Raw genomic sequence first — 22,457 nt, forward strand, 5'->3', positions numbered from 1 at the left:
TTAAATAGACAGACGTTGGTATAATTTGAATACTCTGTATCTAACCAATTTGAATTAAAAACGTAAAAACGTTTTTGATAATGTCATGTGTTTTACTTCCCATATTTATAATAACGTGATATATGTAATAACTGTAAACCTTGTTGACAAACATACTGCTAAGTTTTGGTTTGAGGTATACATGATAAAAATGAATCAATAATGAAAAAAAGAAGATATATCAGACATATATTTATTGAGGAAAACTTAAATTCGACGTATCATCATTGATGCATATTTCAATGAATATTCAGACCCTTTCCAAATCTCCCATTGCAACAGCCCATTTCCAGTAAAACCTTTTTTGTTGTTGGTATACGGACAAGTAAAGCACACTGCTTCACAACTAGAAAACCACCAACCACTCCCATCTCTTTTGAGTTTTGCACAATTTAGAGAGCTGTTCAGGTCATTATCATTATCTGATGTTGTAAATCTCCGACCATTATGGTGTCCATGTGCAAATGCATCCGCTAAAATACACAAGAAGAGGTAATATGCAGTCAGATTATAATGAAAACTTGTCTTCTTAATTTTGAAGCTCTTTTTTTAGTCTATGAACCTCTGAAATAATCAGGTACAATTCAGACTCATCAACATCGTATATCTTGATCATACATTTATGAAAAGATGTAAATTAGAGGCAGCGATGTTCAAATCATAAAAATGAAAATACAAATTAAGGTAAAAAATAAAAACGGAGTGAATCACATAAAGCCCAAAAGAAGGGAGATTGGTTGCGGCGACATAGTAATCATCTCCTGCTGTACATACATAACATACCATGTGAAACCAAATTCAGATAAAATATTGCAACCAGAAATAGGACATAATCGGCAATTTACAAATCAGACGGCTATTCTATAATGATATAAGAGCTCAACCCAATGTTGCTTGTGAGTTGACATACAGACGCACCGTATCGGTCAACCAATTCGCGATAGTGAGCGTAAAATATATAACTCTGTTGGCGAATTTTTCATGTCAGGAGCACACCCCTGTTAATAACACCCGTATTGTATGAACAAGAGTAAATAAGTCATCGATACATAGATTGTAAAAAATAAAACTGTTATATTGATTGGGTCAAATTGAGGTCAGAATATTATCAGTCATATATATAAACTATTGATTTTTTCAAATGTAGTCTTTGAATGAACGAATAATTTTGCAAAATATTCCGCTCAAACAGGTGCTAGGGGTCTTCTTAAACTTGCAGTGAGCTAAGGGTTTTTTTTTAGGTTTTTCTTTTTTTGCTCCGTGTTTAAGGCCTCCCTGTAACTTTGAGATGAAGAACAGCAATAAAAGCGCAGTTCCATTGCTTTATGTGTGTTATTACTTATGCATGCACTGATTTTTTGTCATGGATGGATACCCCATGTCCTTTGTTTTGTCTATTAAACATAACAATGGATTAATATGCATACCAATCGAGAATGTGTTTATAAAATGATATGCTACATACCAACGTTTCCTGTATATCCACCAACAGTTAGTCTGTATTTAGAGGCAGCATTTCCAACCTTGAATGTAGAGTACTTAGCTAATTTTTTTTCGCCTTTGAAATTTTCAATATCTACTCTCATTTCATTTTTTCCATTTGATGTCAATGTATGTAAGTACTTATTTCCTACAATATCAGACATAAATAATTCATGTGCCATCAATTTGCCAAAAATAAAATATAAACTAGAACAGTTTTAGACACATCAATTTTTATTTCACACGTTTGTAATATCTTATTCAACAAAGAGTTCTTAGAAGTCCACAGCAATTGTTAGAGATAAAAATGCACTTCAACAAACATAGAAGAAAACACGTGTGAGGGAAAAAAGCTAATAATGAGATTTAGTTTTTTGCTTTTTTACTGAAAAGAATACCATTCCTCTAGATCTTATTCCATGGAAGTTCATCATTATCAATTTACAACTAGCCTTTTGAAATACAACCAGTTACTATATGCTTCAATTACAGTCATGTATATTTGTAAATTTTATTTACTATACTTACCCAGCCAATATTCTCTATGAAGGTTTCCAAAACCTTTCTCATATTCATCCCACTTCTTGTTAAAATCCTGGGATCTATCCATTCGTCTTACAACTACCTTCGCACGTAATAAACATTAAATACACAAATATATATGGTTCATCTTTACATATTAAAAACCCATTTATTTATTAATATTATAGATTTATATAGTTGCAAAAAATCTTGATCTTTACCCCGACACTAAAGCCTACAAAATGAGTGTGAAGGGTGAGATTGAGTATTTCAACAGACAAATTTAATGTTAACAAAATTGTTGCGAACATGTACCTTATATCGATGTTTTCACCACTAAGATAAGCTAGATCTCATTTGACCAATACAAGGAAGTTAAATTGTAATGTCTTACATGCATTTTCTGTCTAAATTTGCCAATTTGTCTGTGGGCTTGCAGTTTCTATGTTATTTGTATATTATCACTTTTAACCTACTTTTTCATTTCGCCGGGATAGTTTTCAATGTGTAATATGTATGCGTTGTACGTACTATAATATTCGTAGTACGTACTATAATATTCGTAGTACGAACACTAAAAAGCACCTGATTGCGATAACAAAATCTTGATTTATTGCTTTTTATCCGTCAAGTTGACTATTTGTTCTATTCATTTATTTTAATAATCGTTTTATCCTTACAGTCCTGTATTACAATATATCTCTTTCTTTTTTTCAAATGAATAATATGTAATAAAAAAGAACCAGTAAATACCAAGGGACGTTTTGATAGTGACCGAAAATGTTAAAACCCTTTTCGACATTTTGGTCCCAAGAACACCAGAACTTTGTGAAGAACAAGAAGTAGCCTTCATTATTTTTTTCTATCGTTACTCATAACATAAGATAGACCTAACTAAATGTGACAATACATTTTGGATATTAACTCACTGTCCAACGTCCACCATCGGTTTTCATATCGCAATAAGCCTTGAAGCCTTTTCCGTTTGTCGGATATATCGTATATACCCCACTTGAGTCTAATTCAGGGTCCAAAACCGAACAGTCTTTTGGTCTTCGAACTGTGAATTGGAAAAATATGAAAAAACCCATTCCATGATATATCGAAAAGCAAATATAAAAATTAAGTTAAACAATATTGAATACCTCCTATTCATCTTATGTAGTACTTTAGTCTCTTAATTTCATTTTCAATTTTAATGGAATATTACATGTTACATGTTGTACGCCAATTTTGATTGGTTAATGTCTGGTGTCAATTCAATCATTACCGATCGGTGTCATTGAAAAACTACCATTGCACAATTATGGATTTAGCCATGACAATTCTTAAGACATGTTACTGTTGTTCCTAAATTCATTTACGATTAAAAATTCACAGTGGAAATTTGTGTTAAACTTGATCTGATTTTAACTTTGAAATCAACAACGTTTGGCACTCTAATCACAAACGATCTGTTATGTCCATACAATCGATTTACATAGTAATATGATAAAAATTTAGTACAAACCTGAAGGAGTGACTGTTCTGTATTTCCGGTTTGCAAGAATATCAAGAACACTTTCAGCAGTTTTACCATAAAAACAAACTCCTATAACATTCATCAACAAAATATATTTGGTTCATTGAATAACCATCACATAATTAAAACTAATATAAGTGATAAATTCATTACTGGTTTAAAAACAAAAATTGTTAAATAATCAGACCCCAAGGGTTGGATTTCTCCCGTCTGTCAGTAAACTCCTTGCTTAAGTTTGGCGTTCGATTGGCTGTGTGGAATGTGAAAATAAATAGCCACGTCCGGTAGGAATGGGGACGATAAATCTGATGCCTTTTATAGGGTGAATAGCACGCACTCTGCAGGTTAACAAACCCTTGCTACAAATTTATTAGGATTCTGTAGGTGATCTTTGGCAAGTCAAACTGTATGCCCCTATCTAACATACTATTAGTTTCCAGTGGCAGTCCAAATATTTCGCATTTCACCGGTTGACTCCTACCTTACAAAACTTACTTATTGTTAATTTGTATCCGTCCTAAATATGAAGGAAATATTTTTCATTTGACGTTAAACAAGCAACAATCAATCAATCATGTTGAATTATCGTGATGCTAAACAATATTGTATCATATTTTTTTTTATAAAAAAAACCGTAAATTTAGCTTTTTTTCTTTCATTGAAATAGCACATTACAACCCATTTGAAAAAAAAATATACATCTTTCATAACTTGTAATATAGTACTAGTATTAGTAATACACTGATTGTAGCATTACATGTCAATAAATAACAGAAAATTATAACCGTAATTGTTAGACACATATGTATATTATGTTTGCACAATTAATATTTTCACTTACTTATTTATTTATTATTTGCACAGACCAATGATTGGGTAATGAAGTGATGATTTATTCTAACTAAGCCGAACAATACCTGAATCTGATGTCGATGTCATCTGACGTTTGTTTGGAAACGCAACAACCAATATACTCAGATAAGCTGCAAATACTGACACTAACAATAACTTCTTCATTTTACTATAAGTATAGCAAAAAGTCATCAATGAGCTTTAAAGTTCAAACTAGACAACTACTTATATATGTTCAAGAATATTGCATGACACAGGTAATATAATAAGGCAACAGATATTAACAAGAAAAAGAATGAGGTTGAATTTGAGAATTATTTGAAGTAATTTTATGATTCATATTTTATATTATTATTTGAAATATCTGTTTTGTATACCACAGTTAAGTTTATAAATTTTTCATAAAGTAAACAAGTAAAGGTTTGATTAATAATGACAAATATGAGCTCTTTTTTTATTTATCTAAAACGTGTGAAAAGGCATAACTACGTTGTCTTAATACAAGATTAATTGATTGATTGTTGTTACTTTGCAAAAGGAGTATAAAGGCAACAGTAGTGTACCGGTGTTCAAAAGTCATAAATCGATTGAGTATGTTCGACTAGGGCCTTATATTGCTCCAAGTTTACGCTTTATTTTGAAATACAGATTTAATGGCGATTATCACAATATATCATAGGTCTAACAATGACGTGATAGGAAATAAGAATTTTGTTTCAAAATTTAAATAACAGCGTTTTTTATGACGTCATAATCAACATGAATTATAATTCTCTACTGAGTTCAATGAAAACATGCAAATTTCATTTGGCGTTTTGGGCCAGAAACATAAAGAGCATGCGTTGTCACATTTATCTTTGAACATAATGTTTGTAATAGCAAATAAATTATCTGAATATTTAGTTAGTCGAAAAGTGCGATCTATGTTTCCTATGCCCAATTGCGGTAAAAATTTAAACGAATTTTTCGATTCTGACATAAATCTCTATTTTCGACCCTTTTGCAGTGTAACTTTGTGAGAAGAGTCTCTTTCCCACACAAAAAAAAGGTTATTGTTATGAATTTTTGATTGAACTATAATGTTTTAACCTTAAATAATATTGTTTGAAGGTATTAAAACTATATATATATATATACAATAAACTTAAACAAAGTAATTGAACTTCAAAAAACTTTAAAATTCAGGTTCACCAAGATGTTTTTCGCGAAAATCAAGTCCAATGATCTGTAAAAATACGGAAAAATGAAAATTATTTTTTCATAATTTTTTTGAGACATTAATATATTATAAATAATGTTTGTATGCAAATTATGAGGCGATCCGTGCAGGTTAGATTAAGTTATCGAAAAACATTAACATTTGGGTTAACTAAGAATTTTTCGAAAAAAAAAACACATAAGTTCTGTACTTTAAACCTTATAACTGATAAATTAGTTTTGCATGTACATGTATAAAGGTTGCTGTATATAAAGATTGCTGTTTTTATCCAACACGCATATAGGTTCGAACGTTTGCTTATATTTAGACCTTTTTATAATCATTAGTCATATTTTAAAGTCATCAATCTTGACCATAATACTGCATATATTTGTTATCGAACGAAACTTTTAACGTCTTATTGGATTTCAGAGAGGGTCGGTTGCAAACCCTCCCCAATCACCGACCCCCTGTGTACGGGCTTGTACCAAGAATAATCCACTGCACGACCAATTCAAGTACAATTATTTTCTGAGATAATTCATCATGCATTCAAGTTAGCTGGACAGATGGATTCATGAACAGGGTATAACTATCGTTGGAAAAGGAGAAGTGAAAATTCAGTATACACGTAATTGTTTTATATATCGTACACTTGACGTCATTGAACCAATGGTGATAAATCTAAAGACATCTGTTCGACAGCGTTAAGGACGCCATCACAATTTGGTTGACTGTTATGGATAATCTTTGTCACAAATGACTACGAACGTAGTCGTAATCCGGACCACCTATCCTTGGATGTGATTTTACCGGAAACGACTAATCACCAGATTTCCAACTATCATGCGTGAAATGATGGGTGTCACTAGTGTTGCAGAATCTTCGTATCCTAAATTCACTCTTGTTATCAACGGTAGTCGTGTTGCCCAAACTAAAAATACGGAAAAATGAAAATTATGTTTTGATAATTCCTATATGATTTGCATATTAGGGAATACGTTAATATGATTGGTCGAGAGGGCTTCCGGTAGCAGCTCTTAAAGTAATTTATTTTTCGATAGACGACGTTGACGGAACTACTTTTTGTAACCAATGTAAACAAGATGGCGGCGATAATAACGCTCGACGATAGAAAAAATTATTTTCACTTCCCGTTGATCGTGTAATGAAATAATATACTAAATATTTATTTGAATGATAATAAGATATTAAATTATTTATTTTCACCATAAAAAATAAATGTTACTCACGTGCATGAGTCCGTCTGCTACTCACTACTGGACAAACAATGAAACCGGAGGTTATCTCCGACTCGGAGGTAGAAAATCTGTCACCACCGCCTGTAACATTTGAATTGAATTTTCCTGATGATTGGGATACTGAAGCAGTCGTTGAGCTTCTTGAGGTATTGCAGCAAGATGTTCCTGGCTTAGATGAAATGCTAGTTGAAGCTTGTCAAAGCATTGATACACACGAGATAACAAAGGAACCTGTAAATCCTCCTCAAATCCAGAATGACCAGAACCCTAAATTACCTCAAATCCAGAATGACCAGAATCCTAAATGACCTCAAATCCAGAATGTTCAGAACTCTAAAACAAATCAAAACCAAGAACAGCACACTGTAACACTAAACGACCAAAATACAGAGGATTTAGACACTGCTGAAACACATCAGGCTGAATTTCACCAAAGTGGTCACCTACCAAACACAAGCAGATTTAAGCAACTTGACGAGACAGCACTCTTAGACATAGAGAAAAACCAATACAGTGAAGCTTCTTAAAAAAAACCAAAGTGGGGAATAGGAGTTTTTAATGGTAATTAATCTATGTTATTATAAATTTGCTCCAAATGTTGACATTTCCACCAAACCTACCCAAGTAATAACCAGATTTGACATACAAATAAAAATCAAAAATGGCCATTTCAAGGAAAGGAGTGGATTATACACCAATTCTTCAAAATTAATACTAACCAAGAAATCTCACATTCAATACACTAAAGCAAATAACAAAATAAATAGATTACTACATGTACCACCAATATATTACCAATAAAATATTGCAAATTCCTAAATTAGAAATAAAGAAAAAGGATAGAATAGTAAAATGAACATTTTTTGAAGTATAGTGACTGTTAATCTAAATATAAAAGATACATGTATCAACCAATGATTTTTCCCTGTATTTGCAAGCTGCAATTTACCAAAATTGTATGCGAATAATTTTTCTTTATCTGTTGTGCTAGGAAGGAATCATGTTTATTTTTAAAATAGTGATGAGGTCAATTAAACTTGCCTACCATGTATCCGTCCCAATATTTGCCAGATTCACATTAATTCCTAAAATTGTTGTAATTTCATTTTCAGCTTGGTGTTCAGAAAGATTACAAAAAATTCTTGATTTCAACACAATTTCTGAGGAGAATCTAAATGAAAGCCTTCGCAAATTTTATGCTGAAGCCCAGCCCAAAAATTTAAATAAAAGGATACAAAGTATGCCTGAAAGTATGGCGCAGGAATATCATAAAAATTCCCTTAAGAGTGTACGTTCAGCAATTAATAGACACCTGAAGGACATTGGTCGCAACATTGACATTGTTCGAGACAAAGACTTTAAGTTAGCAAATTCAATGCTTAGTGCTAAGCTTAAATTCAACCTTCGTAATGGGCTGTCTCGTCCAACTCAGCATCATGCTATCATTTCGAACTCTGAGTTACAGAAAATAAATGAGTTCCTTTCTACAAAGAATAATGTTGTTGCACTTCGATTTAAAGTCTGATATGCCCTAGCAATACACTTTGTTAGTCGTGGTATTGAATTTCACCAACAGTTATCAAAGGATTCAATTAAATTTATAAAAGATGAGGAAGGGAGAGAATACCTCACAATAACACATGAGACACACCAGAAAAACTACCAAGGTGGTATAGAAGACTCCTCAGAAGAAGCCGAAGACAAAAGAATGTACTCAACTGACTCAGATTCATGTCCGGTCCAAGCTATTAAACTTTTTTTGTCAAAATGTCATCCAAATTCAAAAAGTGTGTTTAATCAGTGTAGTCGAGATGCACTTCGTGGCAATCCGAATCATTATTCAGTTTGGTTCACTGAAACACCAGTAAAAGTCAAAGCATTTACAAATTTTATGCCGGATATCTGCAAAAACGCTGGGGTAAAACGGTACACATCACATTCCCTACGGTCAACTGCAATAACTGCAATGAGTGATGCTGGACTAACAGACAGAAATATAATGTATATGTCTGATCACAAATGTGAGGAAAGCCTCAAGTCCTATTGTAGAAGACCTAGCAATGAACAAAAACAAAAAATCAGTGCCGTCCTTGATACTGTTGCTACCGGTTCAGCAAAGTCAACCTCTCTTGTGCCAAGTAAAAACACGCAAATTCAAGCACCAACAGTTCAGCAAGGCAACTTACCTTCTGAAATTGGACTCCGTGATAAATCTCTTGTTCCAGTGTCAGCCGAACAAAATCCTCTTCAACCTGTTTATGCGCCTCGTCAAAATCTTATGGTTAACAGTCAAACAAACCAGGAACTGAGTAAAATGTCGGGGTTTGCGGCAAATTCCGTTTTTTGACAACTGTAATTTCCATTTCAATTGAACTGTTGAACATGACTTGCCGTGTGTAGTGGCTGTGTGTTGATGACCTACATTTCACTCATTTGTACTAAATACTTTCAAACCAATGACGGTGACAAACATTTTTTTATCAAATTGCAAATTTAATGGGAGTATATTTTGTTGCGCTTACCAAGAAATATATTCATGCGCGAGGCCAATTCAATGACACAAATACACAATATTTGTGATAGAGGTTACGAGTGGGGAAATACAATTTCTTATCTCTAATTTTAAAGAATTATAAGGATTAAACGCCTTTATAAAGGAATTTATTGGTGTATAAACTGGACCAAGTCACTCACAAACATATCATAAAAGTCCTTCGGACTTTTATTTGTTTGTGAGTGAATTGGTCCAGTTTATACACCAATAAATTCCTTTATAAAGGCGTTTAATCCTATAATATTTTTATTTGGGACATTTTCTTTTATCCATAAAGAATATTTGTATGCAAATTATGTGGCGATACGAATGTGTTTTGTGACTTGTTTTCCCTCGTTTTTTCGTTGGCCTCAGCTCAGTGTAATTGATTTTTCATCGATTTATGAATTTGATAGCTCCCGTCTTATTTATGCGTGATGGTTTTTGTTGTACAACTCATTTGAGTATATCTTTCTTCGTGGACCATTTGTGCGATTCAGCAATTCGACGTTATTTGTCAGAACTTACATTACTTTACACAATAAATTTCATGAAAATAATTTTAAACGTCAAATGTTTGGAATGTCCACGTGTCAATATTGAACCATGATGCATACTGTTCCCATTGTGTTCTTCTCGTTAACTGTTTTCCTTAATATATTGATGGATAAATATTGATGTAAGGTTGACACTGAAGTGAACCACAAATGCCAATCACTGGATGGACCTGTTTTCCATAGTAATGACCTCCCTCAATCACAAATTCAAGATTTATGTCCACGCAAACATACGACATTGCTGCAGCAAACGTATGATCGTGGGCAACTAAGTATCTCTAATATTCTACATTCCATCCGCCATAACAAGTATCTTTTCCTGATGTCATGAGAACAGAAGAAGCTCCATCTGTTCTGAAAACAGCACATGGTACGTCATTGACATCACTATTTGCGCCAAAAAAGTAATTGTCGTATTCGCCACCATAAAGTCTTTCATTTTGACCACTGTATGTTGCTATTTTGCGATAATTTGGATATGGCGGCATACAAAGAAAACCAACTGCTGCTACTGAATGGGTATAGTGGCCTCCTCCAACGAGGTCGTAAATGTAACAAATCAAATCTTAAAGTGAGTTTATCTAAAATGTTTATATTCTTGTCTTTTGCAAACAAAACAAAATCTGGAGAATGGATTGATTACAAATGATACTGTTGTTGCAGTAAATAACTTGAAGTGACCTAATTCTTTTACAAGAGTTCATTATGAATTCCTTTGTTTGCCACTGTCTGTTGTTGTTCAGATGTTCAGATAATGCGTCTTACGAGCTTCATGCACGATTGTTTTTAAGGTTGACACTTTTTCTTGCAAAAAACTATAAACATATATATTCAATTCTAACATTTGTAAGTACACAAATGTACATATTTTATTTACAAACACATTTGTGAAAACAGTATATAAGATTCATCTTGAAGTATTGTCGGTAAATGTGGTCGTGTCCAATAATTGTGAGGTTGTTTTGATTTGCCATCAAACTTCAATTCATATACCCATCGATCAATCCGCTGCGTGCAAGAATCGTATGAGATTAAATATTATGTAAACGTTTTTGTATTTATCTATGTATTAATCGATTATTCTCATTAATGATAAATGTTATTATAAAACCTTTGGTTTATCTTTTCCTCAGATGTTCTTCAAACTAAATATTCTGCAAATCTTTGGATTCATTTATTTTCGTGAATATTGATTTTCGTGGATCAAGGAAAAATTGCATATTCTTGGATATTTCATTTCGTGGTTAAACAAAAATCTGCATTTAAAATTATAGAAAATGTGTATCTCGTTGAACATTTGAATCTGTGATTCACCTGTACCTACGAGATCCTCGAAATTTGGTACCACACGAATAATAATGAATCCAAGGATATATAACCCAACAAATGAGAGCTTATCTAAGAAAGAATAGTTTTTTGTGTATCCCAAAATTTGATCAATTCCTCCGGGTGCGGGATTTTCTCGCTGTGTTGAAGACCCATTGGTGGCCTTCGGCTGTTTTCTGCTCTTTGGTATGGGCTGTTGTCTCTATGACATATTCCCCATTTCCATTCTCAATTTTATACTATAAAGTAAGCGTACAAATATTATGTATTATATTTAATATAAAATGCCTACTTTAAACACAACATTTAATATTATTAATTGGATGGAACTTACAACAAAACAGATTGATGTAAATAAAGCTATTATGTATGTATTGCCTAAATAAATGAGTTTGGATTACATATACCACTGACCATCTGATATATGATAGAAAAGTATTTTTTTATTTACTTACCAGAATAAACCAGATTTGAACTATTATTGGGACATTGTTTCCTTCCGTAAACTGTGTAAACTATGTGACTGCTACGTCTGAAAACATATAATATATGTAACACTCCAAAACGTGTCCATCCCCCAAAACGTCTCCGATACCCCCAAAAGTGTCTATTCCGCCCAAACGTGTCCTTCAAATCATAAATCGCCCAAACGTGTCCGATTTCACATCCCCAAACGTGTAAGATAATTGTTATTTGCCAAAACGTGTCCAGATAAAAACACCACAACGTCTCAAAACTCTTAGCGCCAATATAACTCCGTGAAGTCAAAAACGTTTAAGGCAATTCAATGGCGTGGGATACGATAAAAGACGTCGGGTTCGGTTAAATTTTTAAAAAATCAAAGTAGCTACCCAAAGAAATCTGGAGGAAAGTTTAGTAAGCCGTATAGACAAATGTTCAAGACATGCTACACTGTGCACAGTGACTTCTGATTTCAAAAAATAGACACCAGGTTAAAAAAGAATCCCACAATAAAAAGTTATTTTTACTTGCAGCGGTTTTAATAATGTTTTATAAAAAGTTCAACTAGAGGTATTTCACATTTGAAATATTAATATATTTATAACCCCGCTTTAAAAAAGGGGGAGTATACTGTTTTACCTCTGTCTGTCCTTCCGTCAGTCCATCCGTCAGTCCATCCGTCAGTCCATCCGTCAGTCCATCCGTCAGTCAGTACGTCCGTCCCATGAATATTTTCGTCGCATTTTTCTCAGGAACTACTTGGCAAGGCTTTCTGAAATTTGGTTTCAGGGTTTATATAAGTAAGTTACACCGTGTGATATTTTTTCAGATTCATCACTTAACAACTTCCTGTTTACCGAACACTTGTATTATTTTACACATGATAGCCAAGTTCAAAGTTTTCGTCATATTTTTCTCAGGAACTGCTCGACAAGGATTTCTGAAATTTGGTTTCAGGGTTTATATAAGTCAGCTTTACCGTGTTATGCGTTTTCAGATTCATCACTCATCAACTTCCTGTTTACCGAAATATTACGGCGGGGGTATCATCAGTGAGCAGTAGCTCACAGTTTTACTTGTTTATCTTGTAAATTTTCACGGTGCTTCACTATTAATAAAGTGGTAATTTATTAGCATTATTTGTTCAATGCCGGTTATTTTTTTATTAAGTATAATTGCAAGTTAAATTTGCAACACATAATAAACTATTGAATGTTGATTGCTTAATGTCCAGTGGCAAATATGTCATGCGTATTTAAAAAAAAACATAAACATTGCAATATTAGTTTTGAACAGTTTAAATAATTGTTTAGTAAGTGGATTCTATCGTACTAATATTCTTCGATGATACCTAAATGTCTATATAATGTATGAGGGTATTGTACGACCTGCTCCATGCAGAAGTGGTTTCTGTGCTATTAAAATGGAGACTTTACGGTTTCATATAAACCGGACACGTTTGGCCTTTTCAAAATTAAATGGACACAATTGGGCGCTTATAAACAGAACACGTTTTGGCGTCCTTTAGGAACTAGACATGTTTTGCAGTTTAGCGACGTCATATGGAAATGTTTGGGGGAATAGGACACGTTTGGGGGGATGGACACGTTTCTGAGTGTTACATATATATGTTAAAACTAAAAATTTTGACTGTTGCGTTCATATCAAATCTATTCAAAAAGACGTTAGTTTTAACATTAAACATGTAAACAGATCATACTTATTTGAATGAAAATATAGATTGAATTAAAAGGAATGAAAAAAACTATCCAGCGGAATATCTGATGCAAATAGTCAGTTAACTCCAAACAAGTATAAACACACGTCAAAAAGACAGTATACACTAATATTTATGTATAAATTCATCGTATATTCTTATCAAAAATCTGCCCCACTAATAAACATATATACATAATTATAAAGACAAAGATAACATTAAGGGAGATATGTGGGTGGGAATTACAAGTTAACACGTCAAAGGCTGATGATAAAAGGAAGTGACCACAACGCACTTACACGTGAACTCGTGCTGACCCCGCAAGATCATTGACCAATAAGAAAGATGTAATCCAATCATGCACTGGTCATAAGTGAAATTTCTCTGCACGTGAATTATTTAATTTCAACAATTTATCGTTTAATTAAGTAGGACAACTCTGACCCATTGACCTGACTAAAGACATCATAAATTTACATAATAAATAGTTCACTCTTTATTTAAGTCTTAGTAATAAACAATTAATATAGAATTATCTTCTCTGCTGTCTTAAATGATTTTATTCAGCTTAATTTTCAATTAGCAAATAAAATTGGTCTTAAGACGGACAGCTAGATACCATAAACATACTACGTATACACAGGCCAGAGTCTGAGCTTGTTTTGCTATATGATATAAAAACTAAATTGACGAAAAAAGGTCATTTATTCAAAATCATTAAATGCAAAAAATACATTTTGCAAATAAAACATTTGACATAAAAGTTCATATTTAATATGAAATTATAATACATAATTAATACGAAATTACATCAACTAAAATCATATCAATTGAATAAATGACAAAGAATAGCAAAGGTTGGGAGAAAAATCTGCCACAAATCCACTCTTAGGTTGAAAGAGTGGATCCCCCACCCGAGGACTCTGGCGGCATGAATACAATTTATATGTTACTTGTTAGAATTTGGAAGCATGACATTCACATACATCAAGAAATAACACTATATTTTTGTAAAACATATTAAACCTACATATATTACTTGAAAATTATCTCTTGCTGATAAACATGATTAAAGGTGTTAATCTTATTCCGGACAGGACCACAGCAATACAGTTACAATTATCATCGTTATTAAGTGTATGTATTCATATTTCGTCTTACATCTAGACATCTAATAACATTATCCCCTAAATATTAAAGTACAGACAATTAGTATTAGTACAGTAATTAACTAAAAACATTTTTTTCTCATTTGACAGATCTGAAATATTTCTCCATAATCATTGAATACTGGACAACTTATAATAAAATGTTGTTCATCTTTCATCTTCAAATAAAATAAAAGTACATTTTACAAAGCCCTGACTTCTTTCTAAATATGAAGTTTTATGTCGGACATTTTCTATTTTACATTTGGCATTTTTCAATCGAAATTGTATAAAGATAGATACATTTCTTAAGGAAAACAAGTTTTTAAATTGAAATAAGTAAATAAGTATCTAATTTAGATTTAGTTTAATCCACCATTTTCTACATTTGAAAATGCCTGTACCAAGTCAGGAATATGACAGTTGTTGTCCATTCGTTTGATGTGTTTTGTCATTTGATTTTGCCATGTGATTAGGGACTTTCCGATTGAATTTTCCTCGGAGTTCAGTATTTTTGTGATTTTACTTTTTAGAACTTTTTTACTCTCAGTTAATTTTTTGTTGTGTTCCCAATTGATATGAGACTTTAAAAAAATATTTTGCTTAACTCGTGACTTGATAAAAAAAGTTAAGCTTTAATCATAATTTTGAATTATCAGTCTTTTAGAAATTTAATGAATGGGTGAATACCAGCTTGCTGCATCCTATAATAATAGTAATATTTCATATTAATAATTAATGATTTAATTTTGGATGTAACGCGTCTTCTGATTGGCTGACGTAGTTTTGTTTATCAGCTCATAGACATAATTTTGTCATGTGACCGTGACGTCATCAACGTTTTTTCATGGTTTACTACGGTTTAAAATTGAATTTAGAATTAGATTATAAGAAATTACTGTAATATTTTTTCTGTCTATTCGAAATAACATAAAAAATGTGGTGCACACTTTAAAATAACTCGCTACGCGGGTTATTCAGTGTGCACCACATTTTTGATGTTATTTCTTCATAGACAGAAAAAATATTACAGTCATTCCTTAAATATATAAAATATATTATAAAAAATAACGGGAATCTACCAAACTTACGTAGCACAGCTAAGCTGCGGACTTTTAATTTACACTTAAAATACATTACATATATATATATCGGAAATTTGATTTTTCTTTAAAAAAAAAAATTAAAAAATATTATGATTTAAAAGAATTATAACAAACATCATAATGATTTCCTATAAATTATTGAAATAAATATTCATATTCATTTTCTTCCTGGCATGCTACAGAGCTTGTTCTGAACATACCTGTAATTTCAATGCCATATATTTAAAAAAGTTTTATATTGTATGGTGGTAATTAAGTTGAAAAATGAAAAATATCTTTGAAATCCAAATACAGCTTTTAGTGATTTCTTGTATAATTTATCTTTACCTGGTGCGTTAAAAGTCCATGAGATGTAAATTTTTAACCAGTAAATATTTTTAACTATTGACATATACTCTAATATCTTTCTCGAAAGAGAAATATTCTTTAAAAATAATAACCAGTTTAGGTAAATATAATAACTTTGGTTTTTGATAGATTGACTTCTAAAGACCATAGCATTTAGTACAAAATTAGAACAAACCATCAAGTCGTTTCATATATATATATATAATTTAAATAATTGCAAATTTAAATTAAATAGGCAACGCTGAAAAACATAACAATTCATGTATACATATAGGAAGTTAAACTGAGTCATAAAATTAAACAAAAACAATCAAATAGTAGCCTATCACATTTCCACATTGACAGTCTAATAATGTGTAAAGATATCAGGAGGGCAGGCAATAATGACCACATCCGATTAAAATAAAGATCATAAACGTTTTGGCAGGCAATGCTGACCCAAAACAAGATAGTTGTAATTGTATGAAATAAAGATAATACGTTTTGGCAGGCAATGCTGACCCAGAACAAGCTAGTTGTAATTGTATGAAATAAAGATCATAGACGTTTTAGCAGGCAATACAGACCCAAAACAGAAGCATAGCATTTTATTACTAAAGACTCATATAAACGTTTTGGCAGGCAATGCTGACCCAAAACAAAAAAGTTGTAATTGTATGAAATAAAGATCATAAATTAGCAGGCAATACTGACCAAAAACAGAAGCATAGCATTTTATTACTTAAGATCATATAAACGTTTTGGGAGGCAATGCTGACCCAAAATAAGATAGTTGTAATTGTATGAAATAAAGATCATAAACGTTTTGGCAGGCAATGCTGACCCACAACAAGATAGTTGTAAATGTATGAAATAAAGATCATAAAACGTTTTGGCAGGCAATGCTGATCCAAAACATAATAGTTGTAATTGTATGAAATAAAGATCATAATTGTTTTGTCAGGAAATACTGGCCCGAAACAGCTGAAGCATAAAATTATGTTACTAACTTAATACTTTATATCCTGTAAAATTCCATAAACGCATTTGACTTCAATCCTGCTGCAGCAGAAGTCTTTTTTTTATCTAAAATTAGGTGCTGTATAGTACCGAGAGTACAAAACAATTACCAACAGAGTCAACTTCAAAGGAATGGTGGAATTAGAGCGTACAAATGGTGCCTCAGAATTTCATTGGAACTAGGAACCAGTTGTGTATCCAAATGCTGATCGAAGACGTCTTTTGCAAATTAGTATTTATAAAACAGTCAAAGTATGCTTTGGCCAGTCGAGGATTATTGTTGATACGACTCGCACATCTGGATCAAAATTCTAATCTCGAATTAAGTATGTGTCATAAATGTCAGTGAAACAACAACCCATCAACATTCGTATGTTTGTATTATCGGAACTATGACATACCAATGATATATAAAAGTATATGTAAGTTGTTGATATCACGCTTTATTGCATATTTCCTTCAATGGGCGAAAGTTCTTACGTAGATGAATACCAGTCTCAGCGCTCTTCGTCCATAGTTAAAACATGAAATAAACATAATTAGAATGTAAAATAATTAAAAACTTAAATTGTCATTAAAAACAAACTCGATCTTACTCTAGAACAACAAATATAATACATGTTAAGGAATAATATGCGATAATTTGATTATCATTTTTTTTCTTCAATCAATCAACCAATAAATATATATATCATGTATAAAATGGAGAGTATGAACTTTAAAATATTATCAGTGTATTGATAACGTATGTCTTGACCATTCTTATTTTTAATAATAAATCTAGTATAAAGTAAAAGCAAACGACCTCACAATGCTTTAGTATTGATATAAAAAGTATAAATTAAGTTCATCGCAACCCAACTATATGAATTATACTATAGTAAACATAATTTAACAAGTAAATACATTAGAAACATGTATTAAAATACTGACAAACATGTGAAACTAGCTACTTGTCTTAAAATACTGGCAACTATATATGAAGCGAAAGAATTAATTACAAAATATTTATTCCAAACCAATCACCATGAGGAAATAACAAAGTAGCATGCGTTTCATGACGAAGCATAAAACAATACCCACTGCATAATAACATATTTGCAATAGCAAATACACAGAGGTCATAAGTCCAATCTACTACGACCTCTGCAAAACAAACAGCATGAGTTTCATAACGAAGCATAAAACAGTGCCCACTACATAATAACATATTTACAAAAGCAAATACACAGAGGTCATAAGTCCAAGCTACCACGACCTCTGCAAAAATGTAGCAGGAGTTTCATGACGAAGCATAAAACAATACTCACTACATAATAACATATTTATAAAGTAAATACACAAAGATCATAAGTCCAAGCTACCACAACCTCTGCAATCAAAGAGCTGAAGGCTCTAAGGAAAAATGACGCCATTGTCTCTCATATTGGGATATTTTTGATGCAAGTCTTGATTTTTACATAATTTACCTACTGAATCTTAGGCGACGTTTCAGTTTATGGTAGGTAGGGTGACTGATAGAATAGATATGAATTGTTCCCACAATCTTAAGCGTTTTTATTTGTTTGTCAAGATATATGTATATGTGTGAAGTGAAGATAACTACTAGTTGTTCTGCTGTACACAGAAATAGCTCAAGACTACCTGAACAATCTACAATATTCAAAGTAATACGTGAATTTGTTTCCCTTATTTGTAGAATTATTTAACAAAATGATTATGAAGAGCCTGTAGTAAGCAAGCTCTTATACCCCACATAGTCCTTATTCAAGAGATAAGTTACAGGTGACCTAGTGACATAATCACGTTGTTATTTCTGTTACCTAAACAGGACCAATTTCTGTAGATTTAGACAATAGTATTGTTATACTAGTTTCACAATTACAAACAAAGTGACACCATTTATACAACTTAATTTCATTGTTGATATATATATATATATATATATATATATACACACTGAAATCTTAAAATGACAACATAAATTGTTGCAAAATTATTTTTTTTCAAATGATTTAATGTTTAGTACCGTAGTCATTTATTTCAAATAATTAACCCGTAATAAAATAAGGAGATGGGGTGTGATTGCCAATGAGATAACAGTCTGATGTACTATCTACCAGAGTCCAAATAATGTGGCTGTTGGCAGTTATAAGTCACTTTCAGACCTCAACAATGTACCAAACCGGTTCATTGTTTTCAGGTACCACAGGAAAAAGAAGAGTTGTGGCTGGGTGGCTTGCAAGAAAATATAAGATATATAATGATAATAATATAAATAAGAAAATAAGAGAGACAAAAAAGACAGGACTGAGACACTGGACTATATATTAAACGCTCCATTACTAATCTTTATAGGAGCTGCTGATCTATACTCAGAAAAGAAAGATGTTGAGGACTTAGCCAGAGCGAGCAGAATTTTGAAACTTAGGAACAGCAGAGTATTTTAATGTGGGGACACCACATATATAGGCCCATCTGCCCTATATATGCTGCCACCTATTAATATTAATGCCTAGGGTGGTAAATAAACCCATGTGCGTTTAATCAATTGTACACTATGTACATGTACATATATGATATATACCAAATGCAAAAAAAAAATGCCGCTGTAAGGGAGCAACCATTTAACTTCAAAAAGGGGGGGGGGGGGGATTATGGTTTTTTTTTCTTCGTCACTCAGAAAATTATTTATTTAGTTTTTCGACACAATCAACTAGATTATTCTTTTTCAAAATTTGACACTATAAGGTATGGAGGGAATTAGCATTCAGAATACATTTTTTTTTGTCTTCTGCTTGACTAGAAAAGTTTTTTTCATCAAATTGGGGATCAGAATATTTTTTTAGAAAAAAAACATAACCCCCCCCCCCCTTTGGAAGTTAGATGGTTGCTCTCTAATGTTAATTTTACATCATTATAGCCTTATGTTTTATAAGGACCTAGCTAGACCTGTTTCTTAGGCAAGGTGTATTACATAACTCTGAAAGCAATACAATCCAGTATTCTCCCCAGGATTTTTTTTATAGCGCTGTGGTAAGCGCGCAATATTAGATTGATTCCATATCACCTTAAGAGTTCAGTTGTGTTTGCGATTTAATGCAGTTACATTTATTTAAAACTACCATGTTGGTTATACTTTACTTTATATTAAATAGACAAAGACCTGCATTTTTTATACATTACCATGTGCATTAAGGGGACGACCATTTGATATTCTGGGGGGGGGGGGGGGGGGGGGGGGGGCAGGAGAATTTGTTTTTGATCGGTTATTTATTTTTGTAAACTAAGAGGACAGATTATCTATTTCCTGCACTGTTGAAGCAAGATTTTTCATTTTCATTAAAGCAAGGGACTGATTATTTATTTTTTTACAACTATATTTATAATATTTGAAAACATACAATTTTTAAATTCTTTTTTTATTATAAATAACACATGAATAGTCCAATCATTATGTACCATTTAATCAGAATTAATCATCATCATCTGTAGAAATGAATCTTCTGAATTCCCAACTGCATATACATGTATTGCATACATACAAGATATTAAAGTTTGGCTGTAATTAGTGTCTTTTAAAAATATTGCAAATCATTTATGCCGAGCGGAGCGAGGCTAAAAAAAATTGAAGGGTTTTGGAGCCGCTGAAGGACCCAAGTTGCTATAGAACTAATGATGCAAAATGTGTTTCCCATACCCTTTCTTAATCTGAAAATGAAAGTTCTGTTTTAATCATTTTTTGACAATATTTTGGTCTCAAAGCAACATGTATAGATTCAGTGTAAGACTTAAGATTTTAGGAACAACATCAAAAGACAAAGATAAAGCAAAAATTTAATTCACATAGTTAAGTATGTGGCTGCTGTTTTTTTTCAACTCTTGATCAAGTTAATAACAAAATTACTAAATTACAAAAGGAATGCAACACTAACAGAATACAGAAGGGCAATCAATGAACAAAAGACAAATAAATAAGAAACATTGATCCCCAAAAAACAGGAGCTACGTCTGAGGGAGAACAGAACTTGCTTCTTGCAAGACACTTGCCGTGAAAACAATTTGATATGAAGACAAGCTTTTGGTTTTGAAATTTTCTACATGAGGCATTTGCCTGAATGTAGTTACTGCCATATGTAATAAAAGTTAAGAGTTAAGTGTTCCTGAGACAATATACCTCAAGTTAAATGAAACCCATTTTTCAGACATTTCAAGTATTTTAAATAATATTTATACTTTTATTATTCAAAGATTTGGGAAGTGATTTCCGATTTTTTTTGAAAAAAAAGTTGAATTTTATTAAGAATCTGGTGCAATCTCATGCTCTCAAATAGACCTGCCGAGTTATTTATTTTTAATACATTGCAAGTCAGGTTATTTATTTTCAAACTACCACAGAACAAACCATTTATTTTTGTGATTATCAAGGCTGAGTTATTTATTTTCTATATCCTCCTGCCCCCCCCCCCCCAGAATATCAAATGGTCGTCCCCTAACAGAAATGCAAAAATGTAACATTTTTATTATTAAACTGTAAAATTTTAAATGCTTAGATAATAATTTGATTTCATTACCACCTGTCCCAAAATGTAGCACAGTGGGTAAATTTTTTTCTCACTTTTAGTTGTTTGACTTATAAACTAGTTATATATCCTTTACAGCTTCATAATTACTGACACATATTTAAAGAAGGTTTTCAATGACAAGATTGGAATTTTATTTATTAACTTTTATTTACATCCATCAAACTTCAATTTTGCAATTGAAATTGGTATATCCTTTAATATCAAAGGAAGAAATGGAATAACTTTTGCCATAAGTATTGAAATGTTATTAAAGATATGTTTAAAATAGGTTAAAAGTAAAAGCACAAAAAAACTGAACTCCGAGGAAAATTCAATCGAAAAGTCCCTAATCACATGGCAAAATCAAATGACAATACACATCAAACGAATGGACAACAACTGTCATATTCCTGACTTGATACAGGCATTTTCAAATGTAGAAAATGGTGGATTGAACCTGGTTTTATAGCGCTAAACCTCTCACTTGTACGACAGTCTCATCAAATTCCGTTATATTTACAACATATTTGATCATATTCCAAGATGAATATGATAGAAATCTTTTTTTGAAGAAGTCTTTTTTTTTAATTTATCAAAGGTGGATTATCAGATTATTAGTCACAAGAATATTAAAGTGATTGTTGACTTTTCAAATATAAAAATATGCACAAAGAAGGAAATATATCTGATTCCTTATGAAAATTAAAAGAGAGAACATTGTACTTTAATTGATTTGGTAATTTAGTTTCAAAAATGACAACATGTATGATCTGTTACCATAAGTGTAAAATGTGTCCATTAGCTACTGTTTATTATGTT

General features: G+C 31.9%; 1 protein-coding gene across 1 annotated transcript; it reads right to left on the reverse strand.

Moving 5' to 3' along the window:
* Nucleotides 1-218: 218 nt before the first annotated feature.
* On the reverse strand, nt 219-4,604 carry LOC127715248 (ryncolin-1-like). Its single transcript, XM_052221267.1, has 6 exons — nt 4,483-4,604; nt 3,554-3,634; nt 2,973-3,103; nt 2,050-2,146; nt 1,505-1,669; nt 219-512 (listed from the first exon to the last, which is right to left on the reverse strand). Exons 1-6 carry the CDS (start codon nt 4,580-4,582, stop codon nt 247-249), a joined length of 840 nt encoding a protein of 279 aa, XP_052077227.1. The 5' UTR covers nt 4,583-4,604; the 3' UTR covers nt 219-246.
* Between the last annotated feature and the right edge of the window lie 17,853 nt (nt 4,605-22,457).

Source organism: Mytilus californianus, unplaced genomic scaffold, assembly GCF_021869535.1.
Source record: "Mytilus californianus isolate M0D057914Y unplaced genomic scaffold, xbMytCali1.0.p SCAF_9, whole genome shotgun sequence".
Taxonomy (NCBI): Eukaryota; Metazoa; Mollusca; class Bivalvia; order Mytilida; family Mytilidae; genus Mytilus; species Mytilus californianus.

Coding starts and splice junctions, on each gene's coding strand:
- LOC127715248 (XM_052221267.1), bottom strand. CDS start 4,582: ATGAAGAAGTTATTGTTAGTGTCAGTATTTGCAGCTTATCTGAGTATA. Junction 3,104..3,553: donor CAGAACAGTCACTCCTTCAG/GTTTGTACTAAA, acceptor TCCAATTCACAG/TTCGAAGACCAAAAGACTGT. Junction 2,147..2,972: donor CCGATGGTGGACGTTGGACA/GTGAGTTAATAT, acceptor TTACGTGCGAAG/GTAGTTGTAAGACGAATGGA.